The sequence below is a fragment of the Capra hircus genome, chromosome 18 (assembly GCF_001704415.2).
Source record: "Capra hircus breed San Clemente chromosome 18, ASM170441v1, whole genome shotgun sequence".
Lineage (NCBI taxonomy): Eukaryota > Metazoa > Chordata > Mammalia > Artiodactyla > Bovidae > Capra > Capra hircus.
In genome coordinates this window covers 1,812,569-1,831,820 of record NC_030825.1, presented here as the reverse complement: position 1 = coordinate 1,831,820, position 19,252 = coordinate 1,812,569, and the positions used below count along the sequence as shown (strand labels likewise).

Here is a 19,252-nt window from a genome sequence, read left to right as displayed (position 1 = left end):
AGAAACCTCAATAATTTATAGATAGAAAATCATTTTAAATGTGAGAATTAATGGATTATAATTTGGCGGTAATTTATTACTACTGTTGTAACTGTAGTCCTTTTGGTTCTCTACTGCATCCATTAATAATTTATTATAAATATTAATATCAACACAGGGACTGATGCTGCTGCTGCATTGCTTCAGTCATGTCCCACTCTGTGCGACTGCATAGACAGCAGCCCACCAGGCTCCTCTTTCCCTGGGATTCTCCTGGCAAGAACACTGGAGTGGGGTGCCATTTCCTTCTCCAATGCATGAAAGTGAAAAGTGAAAGTGAAGTCACTCAGTTGTGTCTGACTGTCAGGGACCTCATGGACTGAAGCCGACCGTGGGATTTTCAGGCAAGAGTACGAGAGTGGGTTGCCATTGCCTACTAAAGTTATAGTGAATAGAGAAAGACATAGAATATATTAGGCAAGAAGTGAAAGAATGGGAAGTCAGCAATGGTAGTAAAGTAAAGGGCAGTATTGCCTTGAGAGGAAGGAAGGTTCTCAAAATTTCTTGAAACACAAAGATTGAGCCAGATGTGAGAAATTAGCCTAATTTGTAAAGCAGAAACTCTACCAGAAGAAATTTAAGTTCATAAAAACATTATGATGCTAAAACCCAAAATGTAGACAGAGAATAGGGTAGGGTTGGGTATAAAGACATTCAAAATTCTCCATTGCTTAGTGCATCAGGCGCTCAAGGACCACCCTCACTGAAGTCTTTCTCTGTTGCTCAACTTACAGGTACCAGCATGGAGAAAAGCACTACTCCACAGGCAGTAGTACCCTAGTTTTATGGCCTCATGGCTTTCTTTAAGAAGCATCCCATGCAGCATATTTCCTCCATCCCATCCCATTAGGCTGACTCCCCACGGTCAACAGGAGTCCTCACCCTGGGATTATTCTGCAATCCCCATGGCTCCAGCTCCCAGCTTCCGTGGACACCTGTGGACTTACAACCCTGTCCGAGGTATGAAAGGCTGCAGCATGGCTTGTCTATGTGGTTCTCACTCCGTTCAGACTGTCCCAGATTAGTGAGTTCACTCCCCAACTGCTTCAAATGCCTCCCCCGTCCCAGTGGATGGCCATGGATGCGGGGATCTCTCCCAGAGCTTCAGCTCCCTCATCCCTGGGTGCAGGCTGGTCGCCTTGGTCTCCTCCTTCTTTCCCCTTCCTCCTGTCCCTTCATCCCTTTCTCCTACGAAGTTCTATACAGATCCGGATATTCCTTCTCAGTACTCAGGGAGTCCTGCCAGTATTCACTTGGTCTTCTGTGAGAACTGCTGCAATTTTGGACATTCTTGATGCATCCGTGGAGAGAGGTGTACCCCACTTCCACCTACCCCTCCATCATCTTGTGCATGTATTAGAAAGGAGTTTTCCTTTCTATTTAGTAACACTGTCATCACCACACATGTTTAACTTTTGCTTTTTGAGGAGAACACAGGTAAGTTCCACTCTCTTCAGGTCAGTCGGCCATTCATTATGTCCCACTCTGTGTGACCCCAGGGACTTCAGCATGCCAGGCTTCCCTGTACATCCCTGACTCCCAGAGCTTGTTCAATCTCATGATTAGATCATGAAGCTTGTTCAATCTCATGATTAGATCATGATTAGATCCTCACCTTATTAATTTTTTATACAGGAAAATATGTAACCTTTAAAAATCTCTCCCTATTTGTCCTACCCTCCAGTCTTTGACAATCATTTTTCTACTCTGATTTCCTTTTTTTTTTTGAAACTCCTTATAGTTGAGATCATATGGTATTTGTCTTTCTCTGACTAAGTTTACTTAGTGTAATGCCCTCCAGTTTCATCCATGTTGCCACAAATGGAAGGATTTCTTTCTAATTCTAATGGCTAAATAATATTTACCTATATATGTCACGTCACATTGTTTTAATCCAGTCACCTGTTGAAAGATACTGAGGTTGTGCCTATACCAAGGCTACTGTAAATAATACTGCAATGAATATGGGAATACAGATCTCTCTTTGAGACAATGATTTCATTTCCTTTGACTTCATATCCAGAAGTGGGATAATGGATCACATAAACGTTCTCTTTTAAATTTCTTGAATAACCTCCACAGTGTGTTTCCATGGGAGTTGCACCGGTATACATACCTCTCAACAGTGCATAAGCACTCCTTTTTCTCTTCATCCTCAATAACATTTGTCATTTCTTCCATTTTTGGTACTAGACATTCAAACAGTTAAATGGTGATATCTCTTGTGTTTTGATCTGCATTTCCTTTGATTATTAGTGATGCTGAGCATCTTGTCATATGCCTTTTGATAGTCTATATGGCTTATTTGTGGGAAAATGTCTATTCTTTAAAGATGTAGCATACATTATGTTTACTATATTCCAATATGTGAAACTCAATTGCTTAGCTGTATATCAACAACAAACTATCAGAAATTGGAATAAATAGAAAACAATTCCATTTACTATTGCATCACAAAAAGATAAAACACTTAGAAATAAACTTAGGAAGGTGTTGAAAGATTTTATGCAAAACCTTTAAGACATTGATAAGAGACGTTTAAAAAGAGTTAAAGATATGTAAAGTTAGGTTGCCTTTTCAATGTGTTTCTTGAGGTAGGATTTGCATTTCTATAAACTTCCCTCTTAGAACTGCTTTTGTTGCATCCTTTAGGTTTTAGATCATCACGTTTTCATTGTTCCTTGTTTCTAGGAATGTTTTGATTTCCCTTATTTCTATACTAATCTGTTCATTATTTAGAAATGCATTGTTTAATCTACATGTGTTTGTGTTCTTTATAGTTTTTTTTTTTTCCCTATAATCGATATCTAGTATGATAGTACTCTTGCCTGGAAAATCCCTTGGATGTGGGAGCCTGGTAGGCTGCAGTCCATGGGGTTGCCAAGAGTCGGACACGACTGAGCGACTTCACTTTCAGCTTTCACTTTCATGCATTGGAGAAGGAAATGGCAACCCACTCCAGTGTTCTTGCCTGGAGAATCCCAGGGACAGAGGAGCCTGGTGGGCTGCCACCTGTGGGGCCACACAGAGTCAAACACGACTGAAGCGACTTAGCAGCAGTAGCAGTATCATAGTGTTGTGGTCAGAGAAAATTCTTGATATAATTACAATTTCCTTAACTTTACTGAGGTTTGATTTGTGACCCAAGATGAGGAGAATGTTCCGTGTGCACTTGAGAAAACAGTGTATTCTTCTGCATTTGGATGGAATGTGTAAAGATATCAATTAGGTCTGTTTGCTCTAATATTTCCTTTTGGGCTTATGTTTCTTTCTTAATTTTCTGTTTTGTTGATCTGTCCATTGGCATAGGTGTGGTGTTAACATGCCCCACTATTATTGTGTTACTGTTAATTTCTCCTTTCTTGTCAGTTAGAGTTTACCTTATGTATTGAGGTGCTCTTATGTAGGGTACATAAATAGTTAACATTGTTATGCCTTTTTCTTGGACTGATCCCGTGATCATTTGGCAGTGTCCTTCTTAATCTCTTATAATAGTTTTGATTTTAAGGTCTATTTTTTCTGATACGAGAATTGCCAATCTGGCAATTTTTGATTTCCACTTGCATGGAATATCTTTTTCCATCCTCTCATTTTCAGTCTGTATGTGTCTCTAGGACTGAAGTGGATCTATTGTAGACAGCATATATATGGTTCTTGTTTTTGTATCCATTCAGCCAGTCTGTGTCTTTGGTGAGAATTGAGGATAATAGCAAAAAAGACAACTGATAAAGGATTACTTACCAAAATACAGTCATCAAAAGCAAAGGCAAGAACTGCAAAAATAAACTAGTGAGACCACATCAAACTCAAAACCTTCTGCATAGTAAAAGAAGTCATCAATAAAATGAAATGACAACCTATGGAATGAAAAAAAATTTATTTTCAAATCACATATTTGGTAAGGGCTTCGTATCCAAGTATATATAAGAGACTCATGCAACTCAGTTTTGAAAGAAATCAAACAACCCAAATTATTAAATGAGCAGAGGAAGAGTAAGCATTTTGAAAAATCTGAAGAGTAGACTGTAGACGAGAGACACTGTAAGTTTTTCCTTCCAGAACAAAAGCCTGTGTCTTCCTGACATTGCATTTTTTATCTCCAATCACCTGTTTGGTGATTGCAGTTCACAGCATACATTCTTCATTCAATAGCTATCGCTCTACAGTGAGCTATATGTGCTCAGAATAGCCATATTAACTATAACAAACTAATAATTACATACTTAATCTTGTGGCATCTAAAATCCAAGGTGATTTTCAGAATTTTCTACCCCATTGTTTTCTATATTCTATTTCAAAATTGAAACACCTAGTATGGAAAAAATGAGTAGGGGACCTCAATAATACATGGACAGAAAGTCAGTTAAAACTGGGAGCACTACTGGATTATATTTGGGGAGAATGTACTATTACTAATACTATTACAATTTTCTTCCCTTTAATTCTCTGCAATACTAGTGGATATTTATTTAAAATAGTAATACCAGTATAGAGGCACATAGTACTCACATTACAGTAGATTGAGAAAGACAAAGCTTATGAGGCAGGATGTGAAATCACAGAAAATTATCAACAGTATCATAACAAGGGGAAGTACTGGCTAGAAAAAGCAGAGTTCTCTAATTTTTTGGAGACAACACAAGCAAGCAAGATGTGAGCCAACCAGCTTAAACTGTGCATCAGAAACTGCACCAGAAAGAAAATGAAGTTCATAAAAATATGCTGATGCTAAACGCCAAAATCCAGACAGTAAGAGAATAGGGTAGGGTTTCTGTAGATGCTGAAAATTACTCAGAGAGGTAGACATGGAAGCAAATACACTAATGAGCATCAGAAAGATCAAAGCACAAAAGGGTCTGAAAAATAAATCATAAAGTGACTTGTTAGTCTGATCAAAAGAATAAGAGAATCAAATGAGAAAACCAAAATATAAAGACTTGTGCACATGATAGACCCAGAGAATGCTCAGCAGAGAAAATTTCGGCCTTAGTGATCAGCGAACAGAAGCCTTTAGCATCTAAAACAAAAACCCTGGGCAGGACTCAGGACTGCGCTTCTGAGAACAGACTCAGTTTCAAAGTTTGGGCACTATACCACCTAAAAGCGAGCACAGACAAGGATTATAGCTTGCTATGACACTGAATCAAGACAGTAGTGTTTGTTAGTTTACTTTTCTCATTCAACTATAACGTTAATGAATCACTAACCAATGATAATTGACACCACCAGTTTCCAGTCAGAACTCTTTAGTAATACAATGGATATGTGAACCTGTTATATGATCCCTAATAACAGTTTTTATAATTGAAATTATTGATGTTTAATTGAAGGGGACTTGCTTTACAATACTGTACTGCTTTCGGCCAAACATCAGCATGAATCGGCCATAGGTATGCCTATGTCCCCTGCTCTTGAACCTCCTTGCCACCTTCCTTCCCATCCCAATCCTCGAAGCTGTTACAGAAAAACATGGAAGGCTTCACAAATTTGTGTGTCATCCTTGGGCAGGGGCCATGCTAATCTTCTCAGTATTATTCCAATTTTTAAATATATGCGCTATCAAGGCAAACACATGAATAAGAATTGGCGGAATGTCATGGAAACATGTGTAATATCACATAAGAAATGAATCGCCAGTCCAGGTTCGATACAGGATCCTTAGGCTGGTGCACTGGGATGACCCGGAGGGATGGTACGGGGAGGGAAGTGGGTGGAGGTTCAGGATGGGGAATACGTGTACATCAGTGGCAGATTCATGGTGATGTGTGGCAGAACCAATACAATATTGTGAAGTAATTAGCCTCCAATTAAAATAAATAAATTTAAATTTAAATAAATATTTGAGATAAAATATTAAAAAAAAGCAATTTAACAGAAAAAATAATATAGTTAGCCATCTACCAATAAATGATCAATTACATTAGGAATTAGGGTACTCTGCTATATTTACTGCCTCTTATAAAATCGCATTTATAAGGTCCAAAGTTTCATAAAGGAATTAAGCATATATTTATGCATAGCTTATGGATACATGCACCAAAATACATGCACACAAATACGTTTATGTTATATAAGCTATTATCCTCCTTGCCTGTCACAATAAGCTCTTTAGTTGATGAGAGAGATAGTTCCAAATTTCTCCAACTTATAAGTCTCCTTTTTGAAAACCACTTCTTTTATTTTCATCACCTAATTTTAAATAACCATTTTATTCTTATCATGCCCCTTTAAAATAACTAAAAGCAGAGAAACCCTAGCAAATGCTAATATCTTATCCTTAATTAAATTACCACTCTTCTAATAAATTGGTCTTCCCTGGTGGCTCAGAGGTTAAAGTGTCTACCTCCAATGTGGGAGATCCCGGGTTCGATCCCTAGGTCGGGAAGATCACCTGGAGAAGGAAATGGCAACCCACTCCAGTATTCTTGCCTGGAGAATCCCATGGACTGAGGAGCCTGGTGGGCTGCAGTCCACGAGGTCACCGAGAATTGGACACAACTGAGTGACTTTACTTACTTAGTTACTCTGATAAATTGGAAAAAAATAATGTTCAGATCTCATTCAGGAGGATAAAATCTCTATTTTATTAGTTCTCATGTCCAAACTCAATTCTTGCTCACTTCAGTCTTAAATTCTGCTTACTTACAAAGGACACACAGGAAAAGTAATATTAAAATCCTGCTAGCAAGAGTCTATGATTTTATGCTTCTGTTGGCCAAAGGTAGGGCCAGGAGTAATTTCTGAAATATTGCAATACCTCATGGAAGCATGAAGGTCTAGTTCTGCTGTCAAAGAGGAGATGTTTGGAAATGGTTCAGAAACTAAGCCCCATGGGTTGTCAGGATCTACTCCCGACCAGACAGGTAAATTTTGTCCCTAAAAAGTCAACGTCAGGAAGAGACAGGCCTTGTTTGCTGAGCCAATGACGTTGTCTTGGGTGTTGACCAGGTAATATTCTTGTATTACAATTTGGAGATTTATTTGCTATTTTCTCAAAGAAACAAACATAACGAGAGGATTAAAGATGCATAAAAGCAGAAGAGCTGTCAAGGTGTCTAGGAGAAAGGCTAGCCAGGAGAACCAGGCCCCCACACTGATAATTGTGAGAGACTGTAACAGTGAGTGTTTTATAGACAGAGCAGAACAAGTGGATAAACCAATGTTCTAGGGCCACTTTGTTTTGCAGTCAAAGACAAAATATTTTTCTCTTTAAGGAGAGTCATCACAGCTCCTGATGTGGTCCTGGTTACACACATGCAGACCGAGGGCCCACTGGCATGTGTGATGTGACATCAGGAAGTGAACAGATGAGTGTATTGGTGCCCAGTCACCTGCATCTGCTAATAATGGGACCTGGGGAAAATAACTTGCCCTCTCCAATTCATCACATCTTCATTAACATAACTTGATGATCATAGTGAAGATTAAGGCTATCTCAGAGGGTTCCTGTGAAACACAAATTTTAAGATGTTTTAAAGCTTTTGGGAAAGTATTAAAGACATGCATGGGGTTACAAAGGTGAGTGAGCAGATCCAAGGTACAGTATCATTTTACTGTTAGTATTCTCTCTGTACTCAATAATAGTTATCAGTCAGTCTCGTGTTTACTCTTACCCCAGTGTGATGGTATACCACACAGATAAACTGGACTTTTCTTGTCATTTCAGTGTCTAAAATTCAAGCATTAGTCGATGTAGAGTAAAAAATTGCAAACTCCTAGAGGGCCTCGTGGCTCAGAGTCTGGAGAGTCCCAACATTAAACTGTCTTAAAAGAATGGCCTAAATACTCTGGCTCAGAATTAAGTTCCAAATGTTTGCAGAGCACAGAAGTACTTCTGGGAGCAATTCAAAAATATAGGGAGTAACCTATTTCTCCAACTATCTATCTGTGCAAATATCATCATCCATGTGAATTTACACAGAAGGCACTCCTTCTTGCCCACCCCAGCTTCTACAGCAACAAATCCTGCTCATAGCAAGAGGGAAAGAGAAGGCTTCCTTCCACAGGATGGATTTGCTAACCTCAGGTGACTAGATCATCTCAGAATGGCTCATGGTTCTATTTAAACAGGGTCCTGCCTTCTGCTGCTGCTGGTCATGTCAAATCTGCTCCTGTGCCAAGGCAACCCATGCCCCTCCTGCGGTCCTGACTTGTTCGCCATCTCCTTGAAATCTCTTACAGACTTGTTTATCGATGCCACCTGGCTGTCCCACGAGTTCCATAACGTTTCCGCAGTAATGTTCAAGGAGTTTGTAAGTACTATGATAGTGGTGCTTTAGTTGCTAAATTGTGTCCGACTCTTGCCACCCCATGGACTGTAGCCCACCAGGCTCCCAGAAGGAAACTTCCCCTAAGTGATGGGGCTAGACTATCCTTTAAACAAGAAGGCTGCAAAAGCACACTCTCTCGGTCAAAGAAGCCGTCAGTTCATAAGATGTGGGCATCGAAGAAAGGATCAGTTTTGTGAAATCTCAAAGTTTCCTAAGAAGTGCAATAAATTGTTCAATTTCCTTTCATTCATTTTCTTTTTTAAATAAGCAAAATAAATGATTTTGTATTTGTCAGGTAGGAATGCCATAAAAGAATACAATAGACTCTGAGAAATAAACAACAGAAATTTATTTCCTCACAGTCTGGGGGCTAGAAGTCCAAGATCAGGGTGCCAGCAAGGTGAGGTTCTGGTAAGGACTCTTTCTTCCCAGGCTGGCTTCTCTGTGAGTCCTCACAAAGGGTGGGGGGTGGGGAAGAGAGATAGAGGAAAAGACACAGAGACACAGAGAGAATTCTCTGGTGTTTCGCTTCATGAAGACACTAAACCTATTGGATGAGTGTACCGCCCTAAGAGCTCATTTACCATTAGTGGGCTTCACTGGTGGCTCAGATGGTAAAGAATCTTCCTACAATGTGAGAGACTTGGGTTCTATCCCTGGGTCTGGAAGATTCCCTGGAGAAGGGAATGGCAAGCCACTCCAGTATTCTTGCCTGACAAATCCCATGGACAGAGGAATCTGGTGGGCTATAGAGCATGGGATCCCAAAAAGTCAGAACCCTTTTCAAAACACAGTATTTTGGCAGTTAGGTCTCTAACACATGAATCTTAAGAATACACATTCAGTCCACAATACTACGTGACACAAAGCACTTTTAGGTGGGACTGGGGAAAGGAAGCATATTGATTTTCTGGTCCTTCAAGGTCTCCATGGGCTTTCTTCCCCAAGCTCAGAGTAAATAGCCAATAAATGAGAACTGCTCTGCAGTGTGAAGGCAATGACAACCCACTCCAGTACTCTTGCCTGGAAAATCCCATGGACTGAGGAGCCTGGTATGCTTCAGTATATGGAGTCGCTAAGAGTCGGACACAACTGAGCGAAATTCATTTTCACTTTTCACTTTCATGCATTTGAGAAGGAAATAGCAACCCACTCTAGTGTTCTTTCCCAGAGAATGCCAGGGATGGGGGAGCCTGGTGGGCTGCCGTCTCTGGGGTTGTACAGAGTTGGACACGACTGAAGCGACTCAACAGCAGCAGCAGCAGCTTTGCAGTGAACTGGGTGATGGAACATGTTAAACAAAGCTGAATCCTGGTCACACAAATGAAAACTTTTAGTTTTATAAAGCTACAAATTTTTAAGATTTGCAGTGAATAGGTTTCCAGCTACAATAGAAGGGGTGTTCACAACTGGAAACAATTATTCGTTTTCAGAGGAAGGTATTTGAAAGTTGTATGTTAATTCTTTTAGGTCAATCAGGGAGCACACAGTAGAGCAGACAGCTAATAAAAGGCGGTGCTAAAGATTTCTATTAAATTCACACAGTTCTTTTTACTCACTAGATTTCCTTTTATCCTCCATTTTGACTGTCCTTTTTCTTTCTCCAACTCTCCCAGGTAAACAAGAGATTAAATGGTTAAGTATAGGTGCATGGATGCATTCTAAGTCACTTCAGTTGTGTCCAATCCTTGCAATCCTACTGACTATAGCACAACAGGCTCCTCTGTCCATAGGACTGGCCAGGCAAGAATACTGGAGTACGCTGCTGTACCCTCTTGCAAGGGATGTTCCTCACCTAGAGATCAAACCTGAGTCTTGTTATATCTCCTGCATTGGCAGGAATATTCTTTACCACTACTGTCCCCTGGGAAGCACCAAATATTGGTGCATACATACTAGATTTGGTTCAAATAGTAAAAAAAAAAAAAAAAAAGGTAATAATAAAACAGTAAGGGAAAAGGTTAAATTTAGAAAAGTTATACGTAAAATCATCTTTTAGAAACAACGTACAGAAAAGTAGTAAAAGAATTACTTTCAAATTTTGTGACGACCCCCTGTTAAAAAAAATTCACGTATATCAAAGATGTTAATGTTCTGTTAATGGGTTCATATAGTGAATGCCCACCAACAATAACTAATTGCCTGATCATTTTCAGAATGAAAAATATGCCCAGGGCAAACTGTACCATATCAATGCGACCAACAGCTGCCACACGAATTCCTTCCATTCTCCCGAAGATAGATATAAAGCCCACCAGCTGAATGTGAGTCTTTCACCTGGGTTTTTCACCATTTCAGATGAGACAGTATGTAGGTTACCAGCCTTCAGATCATTAGAGGTTATGGTAACTGCACATGCAGAAAAATGTGGAGGAACCGTAAGCAATTGATAAGGAATTATTTTATGCAGTTCATGTAGCATGAGCAAAATCAAGGGATGACTAAAGATTTGTAGCAGCAAGGTGAATAACAGATCTATAAATTGTCCATGCAGACAACTTTAGTTCAACCAATGCATTAGGCACAGGATTGCAGCTATTATTCCTTATGAAAACAGGACATGAATAGGAATTTCCATGTGTAAAATATAAGATTGCAAAATTCATGAATATGTAAGAAACACACCACAGTTTTGAGTACTGCCTGTTACTAGCGACTCCTACTTCGGAATCCTATACTGCACCACCCGAGCCCTCACATCTGCCTTTCAAGGCTCTCCTGATTCTGCTTGTACTTCTCTGATATGTCCTTCATTTGTCATTCTCAATGACTCCTCCATCACCTTTTATTCTTAATTTGTACGTCTCCCCCACAATGGCGTATAAAACATTGCTTTGCTTCTCATGGCCGCAGAAATTGCCTCTGTTCTGAGACCACACAGTTAACATATCAAACCTCAGTCATTTATTGCAGCTCCAAATTTTCACAGTTATAATCTCTCCTTTCTGATTTCCTGCATTATCATTCCTCCTAACATTATTTAAAATATTTTCACTTGTATCCCCCCTTAAAATTCAATCTTCTCTCTCTACAACCTTCTTAATAATACCAGCATTCTTTTCCTCTGTTAAGCTCACTAATAATGAGGGTGAACAAGTAAAGGAAAAAGGACAAAGAGGAAGAAGAGGAGGGATTGTTCAGTAAGCTTAAATTTAAAGTTTATTGAGAGTTACTACATGGCCTCACATTTTACTAAGCACTTTATGTGCATTACTATATTTAATCCTATTCAGTTTTCTATTCTTTGCCAGTAAAACAGTTCATGGCTGTAAAGAAATCAAGCATATTAACTAGAGATCTTCAGGCCCCAGGATTTTCAGGCTCAATTCTGCTAGTAGTAGTGAACTAGGGGGGAAACCCTCCATTGTGAATCCCACTGATGCTATTACTAAAGACAAGGCTGTGCCATTTTCTGCCCGGATACATGTCAACAAAACAGACTTTTCTGAGTCAGCAGGGGGCTGGTGTCAGGATCAGCTGAGGAGAGAAGCCTGTTTAGGAATGTCATGTCTTCTTCCTTGTCTCTTTGTTGTAATATCATAAAACAATTACCGATCAAAAATCAATACAAAGACTCATCAGATTCATTAATACGAATGAATCACTGGGTGACAATGACGTGGGGATAGGTGGAATCCCTCTTTCCTGGGTTAGGCACTGCAGACACGTACTGACTTGCCGTAAATACTTAGATTCTCTCACGCAAATATACAAACATAAAAGAACTCTCTGAGTGGTGGTAGATTTTCAGAGGAAAAAAGAAAACTCTTCATGTTATAAATTAGAATGCATCAGAAGAATCAGTTCCTAAAATAACCTAGATTTTTAATAATTCAGCAAAGTGTGAACTAACAGCTTACCTTTTATACTTTTGCAACTTTTACTACCTTCAAAAATCTCTGCATGCACATAGGAATAACCAAAAGTTGTTTAGGTCAACTGCTCTGAGCAAAGATCACATGTTACCAAAACCACTGAATTATGATTATTTTAATGAGACTGTTTCTTATGGTGGCTTAGAATGAAGACCTTAGTAAGTGGACACTCGTGTTACTGTACTCCTGGAATAATCCTCTGTATCATCTGGTCATGGAGCTGCCAAGTATGAGAGAATTGTCAGAGACTTTCCTATCAAGCGCCAGGAAGATGGAGACCATGTCAGACAAACTTCAAGCATTCATAGAAAGTCATTTCAGGAAGGTGAGCATCCTGCAGAGGGCTTTCCTGCTTTGTTCATGAATGAAAGAGGTGACCTCTGTAATGCATCAGGATTTGGAAATATCTCATTTTGTAAGAAAAAGATTCATGACTTCTATATGCTAGACTGCTACTACATAAAGCAGGAGCCTAGTCATTCATAGTGATATACTCTACTGTAAAGGAATCAGAATTTCATTGCAATTTTTGACATGTGCAGCCTTCCCTGCGTTGCACACAATTTCACCAAAAGCTTTCCTCTTCCTGGGCACAGGTGGTTGAAATATTTTCAAGAGTAATAGCACTAGAGAACTGAATTTCCAAGATCTGCATTTTTCGTTAAAGTAACCCAGGACGTATGCTATTGAAGTCCCACTTGTCTTCTTCCTCTGTTCTCCTCAAATCAACAGACGTGAGTGGGAAGGAAGAAAAGAGAAATTTAAAAGTAAACTGGAGTTACGTATCCACGTTTTAGATTTCTCATAGTTTTCTCATAAGCTGGCTCCAAAATCCATATATAGAGAGTTTTATATTGATATGTCTTCCCCAAATCTTTATTTGATAATTAGAAGAACAAAAGATAAGCAAATAGTAATAAAACCCATAAGAAGTCATTATCATTTGGGTATTTAGATTATTGCTGCAGTCCTGCAGACTATGCACGATGCTGACAGTAGCTGGTCAAGACTCCCATCCCTGACGTCCAGCGAAGAAGATAGGCGTCATTCTGAATTGTATAACCTGTTCCACTGCCTGCGCAGGGATGCAGGTAAAGTTGACATGTACATCAAGATCCTGGCGTGCCGAACCCGCGGAACGTGCTAAATCCACAGACATCCCATCCAGCTTTGAGGTGGTCATAATGATCTATCCCATAGCAAGCTTCTTTGAAATTTACAGCTTTTTAATGCATGCTCTGTCATGGGTCTCCTCCTAAAAAATAAACACAGACTCTTTAGAGTGTCAAAACCTAAGAGGGCAATTTCTTAACATTTGTTATCTTCCCTTAAGAGTAAATCAAAAGAAAATCCACCCCTACAATTGAGAGAATGAAGCGCCTATTACAATTAGTCACAAATAGCAGACCCGTCATTACAAAGAAGACCATTAAGAGATTACTTAAGAATCACAGGCAATTATTCTGGGTCAAGTTATTAGAATCAAAGAATTAGACAATTCCTCATGGTTCTGGTCATGCTACCAAGAAGACTGAATTCTCAGGATTTTTTATGAAAGCCAGCCACAAACTGTCACCATCTATCCCAGTGTTACACCAGCAAGATTAAGTGCTTTGGACTTTTGTGTAAATAGCATGAGGTTTACTGAACTGTCTAAGCATTGTTAGGGTGCTGTCTTAGTCCTTCTGGGTTGCTATAAAACAGGCTTAAAACAATGGAAATGGATTTCCACAGCGTGGTCATGCAGGGTCCTTTCTGGTCACAAACTTCTCTCTGTATCGTCACACGGGGGAGGGATTGGGAGATCTGAGTGTCTCTTATATATAAAAGCACTCAATTCATTGAGGAGGCTCCATCCTTATAACTCCATCACCTCACAAAGACCCCACCTATGGATGCCATAACAATGGGAATCAGGATTTTATCATATGAAATTTCTGGGGGACACAAAGGCTGAGACCACAGCAGATACAAAGGTGATCTGGCTCATCCTCCCCAGGGGCTGCCGTCGCCCACTCTCCACTGCATCCTCATCTCCTGCATCACGTTGCAGCCATTCCCCGCATTCCATCACTCTGGGTTTCCCAAGTCCAGGTCAGTCAAGTGTCAGCTCCATCTCATATTCAGCCTACTCACTGTTTCCCTCTCCCCTGCTGAGGCCAGGGGACCTACCAGGAAGTGCAGATGTGTCCATTTCTGCAAGGTTCCTTCTCTCTCCCTCTCTGGATCTTCATTCCTGGGGCCATGTTGGAACAGGGTAGATGGCAACGAGATGGGAAAGTTCTGACATCACTGACTTACATGGTGCTGTTGTAGCCTTCTCTTGGTCCAGATGGACTGATCTGAAATTCCTCCTGACTGACAAGTGTTTCTCTTGAGGGCTTATCCTGGTGATTTTCCAGGACATTCACAAGTTGGGGATCCCCAAATTCATAGTTTCCTTTTTAATCAGGGAAAATGTTCTGGAACCCACAGCTCCCCACCTGCAGAGCCTCTCTGTTTCCCTCACTCTGCAAGCACCATCTGGAGAATATTAAGCAGCCCACCAGTGAGCTGCCTACTAGCTCACCCACAAGAAACCCATGTATCATAAACACTCTGAACGATTGAATGGCAGAAATACTGGTGTGCATCTGTCCCCCGCCTGGGGATTCTGGACAACTGTCCAAGTGGTCACATAGGAACTGAGTAGATCAGAAAGCTGGATTGAAAACCACATTACATGAGAAGTGAGATGCCATTCTCTCTTCCTTTGAGATTAACTATTCTTTTCATTAATTATTTGGCCTTACAAACATGCCCTAGTAGGTCACTGAATTATAAAATCCTCCAAATAGACTGAGCCTCTACTGAGATTGGAGCAATGCGACTCGATTAGGGATACTCAGCTTGTTTAACAGCCTCCAAACAACCTGGGATGAGGGCCAGCCTCTTGACTGGCTCTCCTAAAAAATCAGTGATGTGGCTGAGATGGTTTTACAGCATCTTAGAGCTTTAGTAGCAATTCCTGGCAAAGAAAATGGGAAATCAAAAGGTAGAAATGAAAGGGGAATGAATAAAAAAGAAGGAAGAGAAAGAAAGAAGGAAGGAAAAACAGCAAAGGGAAAGTGAGTCTAGGATGTGGGTAGTGAAGGATGAAATGCTTTTAGAACACTTTATTTTTAAGGACCCAAATATATATGCTTTTTTTAATCCTAAGAGCAAACATCTCAGCATTTAACAATCACTCCCTTGCCATCCAGAGAGTGTTGATTTTCCCCTCTTTTACAGATTTCCATGTAAGATTACATTTAAAGAAATGGCCCTATTATATCATGACTAGTAACAGTGGTTCCCAAAAGGAAACAAACAAATGAAGAACCTTTGAAGTTCACTGATGTTATAGATTAATAAATCACATGTCATGGGTAAAATGAGGATTTAAACTGAGGTTTAAAAAATCTCCGTTTTCCAGAAGCAGGCCCACAAGTTGCAGAGAAGAGAGGGTGATATAAACACACCAACTGCTATATTGCATGGTAGCGTGAAGAAGAATAAGATGTGATGCCACCACGGGGCTACAGTGGATTGAAGTACAGCTAGGAGCCATCTGAGTGTGTCATAGGAGTGATGCAAATGGGATACTTTATGATGGAGTTTTGAAACGTTGATGGGACCTTGATGTGCAAAAATAGGAAAACAGTATATCTGTCAATTCATTTAGGATCATCCTATGAAGTAAGGATCTGTGACATCCCAGATCAAGGCAACTGAGATATTAACACATATAGCATTATAAGGTATCAGTGGAAAATCAAGTCTGACAAAAACACGAGATATGTTCATTTTTTACCATTCATGTTATATCTCTCATGATTATGCCCCCATGATATACTGCATATATTATTGTAGAGTTAGAATGGAGAAATACTTGTATCGATTTTTATGCATTAGGGAGAATCATATATTGCAAAATGGAGAGCTTGTCTTTATTCTTCAATACAACAGAAAGCCAAGAATATTCAGTCCAAGAGAGCAGAATGTCCAGAATTAGAAAAGAGAAACTTTAATATGGATTGAGGAGTTGTGGCTGTTGGGGCTGATAGAGAAAAAGAAAGGGATGAGAAAGAGCTGGGAATATTATGACACTGAAAATCAAAGAGGGCTCTGCCAAGTGAAAAGAAGCAATGCATGCGAGAGATACAGGGAATGAAATAGACCTTGACCACATGCAACGAATGAGGCAGAAATGAGTCAAAAAAGGCATGGAATAATATGAGACTAGCTGAGTCAATAAATGACTGAAAAGTCAGAGAGAAGGGGGGAGATAAATTAAGGTTTTATCCAAAAGCACCTGAGCTCTAGGTTCCTGTATTTCATCATCTTAGTAGCAGAAATTACCAAAAAATGTTAAGGGTCTGCAGCAAATGATAGAAATAGGTACTCTAAGGTATCTCTGCTAGACGCTATGGGATACCAGAAGGAAAGCAGGACTACCCAGTGATAACAAGCAGTAAGTCACTAGTCACTTTCAACACTTAAATAAGACATACATTGTAAAGCATAGAGGATGAATGGAAATCAAATGGAAACAACCAATACCTTTACAGAGCCAGCCTAGATAAAACCTAAAACCTAAACCAAATAGAGGTCATGGTCTCCTTAATCATGTGTCCACTTTCTCCAAGAGGTTCTCATCCTTTTATCTGAATTCTCCCTTGTTTACTCACCCTTCTTTGCCTTCCTCTCAGCAGATGAGAGTCATCTTATCACTAATCAAATAAATAATTAAACAGTGTTCACTCCTGAGACATATTTGCATTGATTGACTCTTCAAACTGAAAAGCTTTCTAATCCCCTGAAAGTAAAACGCTAATACTGGAAGGACTCCTTCCCAGCCTCTTTCCAAAGTGCCCAGTGGGCAGCAACTGCGAATCTAGCTACTTAGACATCTTCTGCCATAATTATACCCTCTTTAGATAGTGAAGACAGGAGACGGATGAAGCACTGAATGATGTTGAGAAAGACATGCATGGACACGTGGAAAAGATACCATAGCCTTAAACACCGATCTATGCCTGCACACCATACCATGTATGATGGCAGCCAGGTGGGCCTAATGAGGGATGGATTTTTCAAGAAAGCTCTCTCTGAGTTGGCACTGAGAAGTTTGATTCAACTCAACTGTTTCAACATGATTCTTTGACTCTAAGACTCAAAGCCACTTGTCTCATTTAACTGCACTAAGTCAAAAAGGGAATATACTTATGGCCTATTTGCACACTGCCAAGAGATCGTTAAATTTTCATCACAAGGAGAAAATTGTAACTCTTTCTAATGAGGGATGTTCACCAGACTTATTGTGGTGATCATTTTGCAATATATATCAAATAATTATGTTGTACACCTGAAACCAAAATAACAGTATATCTCAATATTATCTACATATAATGATACCTGAAACTGAAATAGCATATTTATCAATGTGACTTATGTATAATGATCATATAATCATTATGTTATGTACATAACACATCATACCTTCAATTGACTTCAGTCACTCAGTCATATCCAATTGTTTGAGACCCCACCGACTGTTCATATCAGGCTCCCCTGTCCTCCACCATCTCCTGGAGCTTGCTCAAACTCATGTCCATCGACTCGGTGATGCCATCCAACCATCTCATCCTCTGCCTTCTCCTTCTCCTCCTGTCATCAATCTTTCCCAGCATCAGGGTCTTTTCCAATGAGTCAATTCTAGCATCATGTAGCCAAAGTATTGGAGCTTCAGCTTCAGTATCAGTCCTTTCAGTGAATATTCATGGCTAATTTTCTTTAGTATGGACCAGTTTGATCTCATTACAGTCCAAGGGACTCTCAAGAATCTCCAAGACTGCAGTTCAAAAGCATCGGTTCCTGGGGTCTGAGTTTCCTTTTGGTCCAGCTCTCACATCCATACTGACTACTGGGAAAACATAGCTTTGACTAGATGGAATTTTATTTATATATATAACCATATATGAATACACACATATGTAAAGAAAAGTTTTTGAAAAGGAATATAATTATATTTTGGACAAAGAAAACATATAAAATAGTATAATTGTTTTCAAACTTGCATTTGGCTATCATGTTCGTTCTAGAACATTTTCTTCAAATGTAGTTTATGTTTATGCTGATCATAGATACAGGAATGTGTCTTAACCTTGTAACATTAACTGCAGAACAGCTTATTTACAATAGCTAATGAATATCCCAAAACTTTGAAACCTTTAGGCCTGCCCAGTATTCTGCCATTGGTCACTTAACCAACTGATCATTGACTTAATTCCTCCTTGACTCAGAAACTCTTATAGGTGCTTTGTTGACATCAATAAACAAAGCAGGCAGACACTTATCCTCAGGGAACTGATATTCTAGCTGGAGGAAGACAGATAATCTGCAATGAGCATGAATCCAAGTACATTATATGGTATGTTAACAGGTGATCTGTACTATTGGAAAAGAACTAGTAAAGCAGAGGATGGGGTTTAGGGAATAAAGGTGAAGAAAGGGAGGTGATTCAAAGAAAAACAACTTAGACCATACTGAGGGGAGCAAACATGCTCTCTTGCATTCAAGATTCAAGTTTTCCCCTGTCCAGTCAGGTCTCTTGGTCTTCTATGCAACTTCAAAAATGTTTCCGTCTCTGAGGCTCTATGCAAACTCACGCAAATATGCATGTTCTGAATATTCTGCCTCTCTTCAGTTGAACTGGTTTCATAAAAACATTTTGGTAAACTCCCCCAGCTTCAGCTTCCTCACCCCCAGGTGCTGGCTGGTTCTTCTTGCTCTCCTCCTTCTTCTCCTTCCTCCTTGTCCGTTGTTTCCTTTGTTCTACCAAGTTCTATATGGATCTGGATATTCCTTCTCGGTATGCAGGGAGTCCTGCCAGTATTCACCTCATCTTCTGTGAAAACTGCTGCATCTTTAGATGTTTTTGATGCATCCGTGGAGAGAGGTGTACCCCACTTCCACCTACCCCTCCAACATCTTGTCCACCCACATTTGTGCATGTATTAGGAACGAGTTTCCCTTTCTATTAAGTAA

General features: G+C 39.7%; 1 protein-coding gene across 2 annotated transcripts; it reads left to right on the top strand.

Moving 5' to 3' along the window:
• On the top strand, positions 899-13,480 carry PRP1 (prolactin-related protein-1). 2 transcript variants are annotated; one of them, NM_001285622.1, is given in 5 exon segments: positions 899-999; positions 8,110-8,291; positions 10,466-10,573; positions 12,330-12,509; positions 13,140-13,480. In NM_001285622.1, coding segments are annotated over 5 exon segments (717 nt in total). In that variant the 5' UTR covers positions 899-944; the 3' UTR covers positions 13,332-13,480.

Coding starts and splice junctions, on each gene's coding strand:
- PRP1 (XM_018061647.1), top strand. CDS start 7,064: ATGCATAAAAGCAGAAGAGCTGTCAAGGTGTCTAGGAGAAAGGCTAGC. Junction 10,688..12,329: donor CAGAAAAATGTGGAGGAACC/GTAAGCAATTGA, acceptor ATGGTGGCTTAG/AATGAAGACCTTAGTAAGTG. Junction 12,510..13,139: donor TAGAAAGTCATTTCAGGAAG/GTGAGCATCCTG, acceptor TTGGGTATTTAG/ATTATTGCTGCAGTCCTGCA.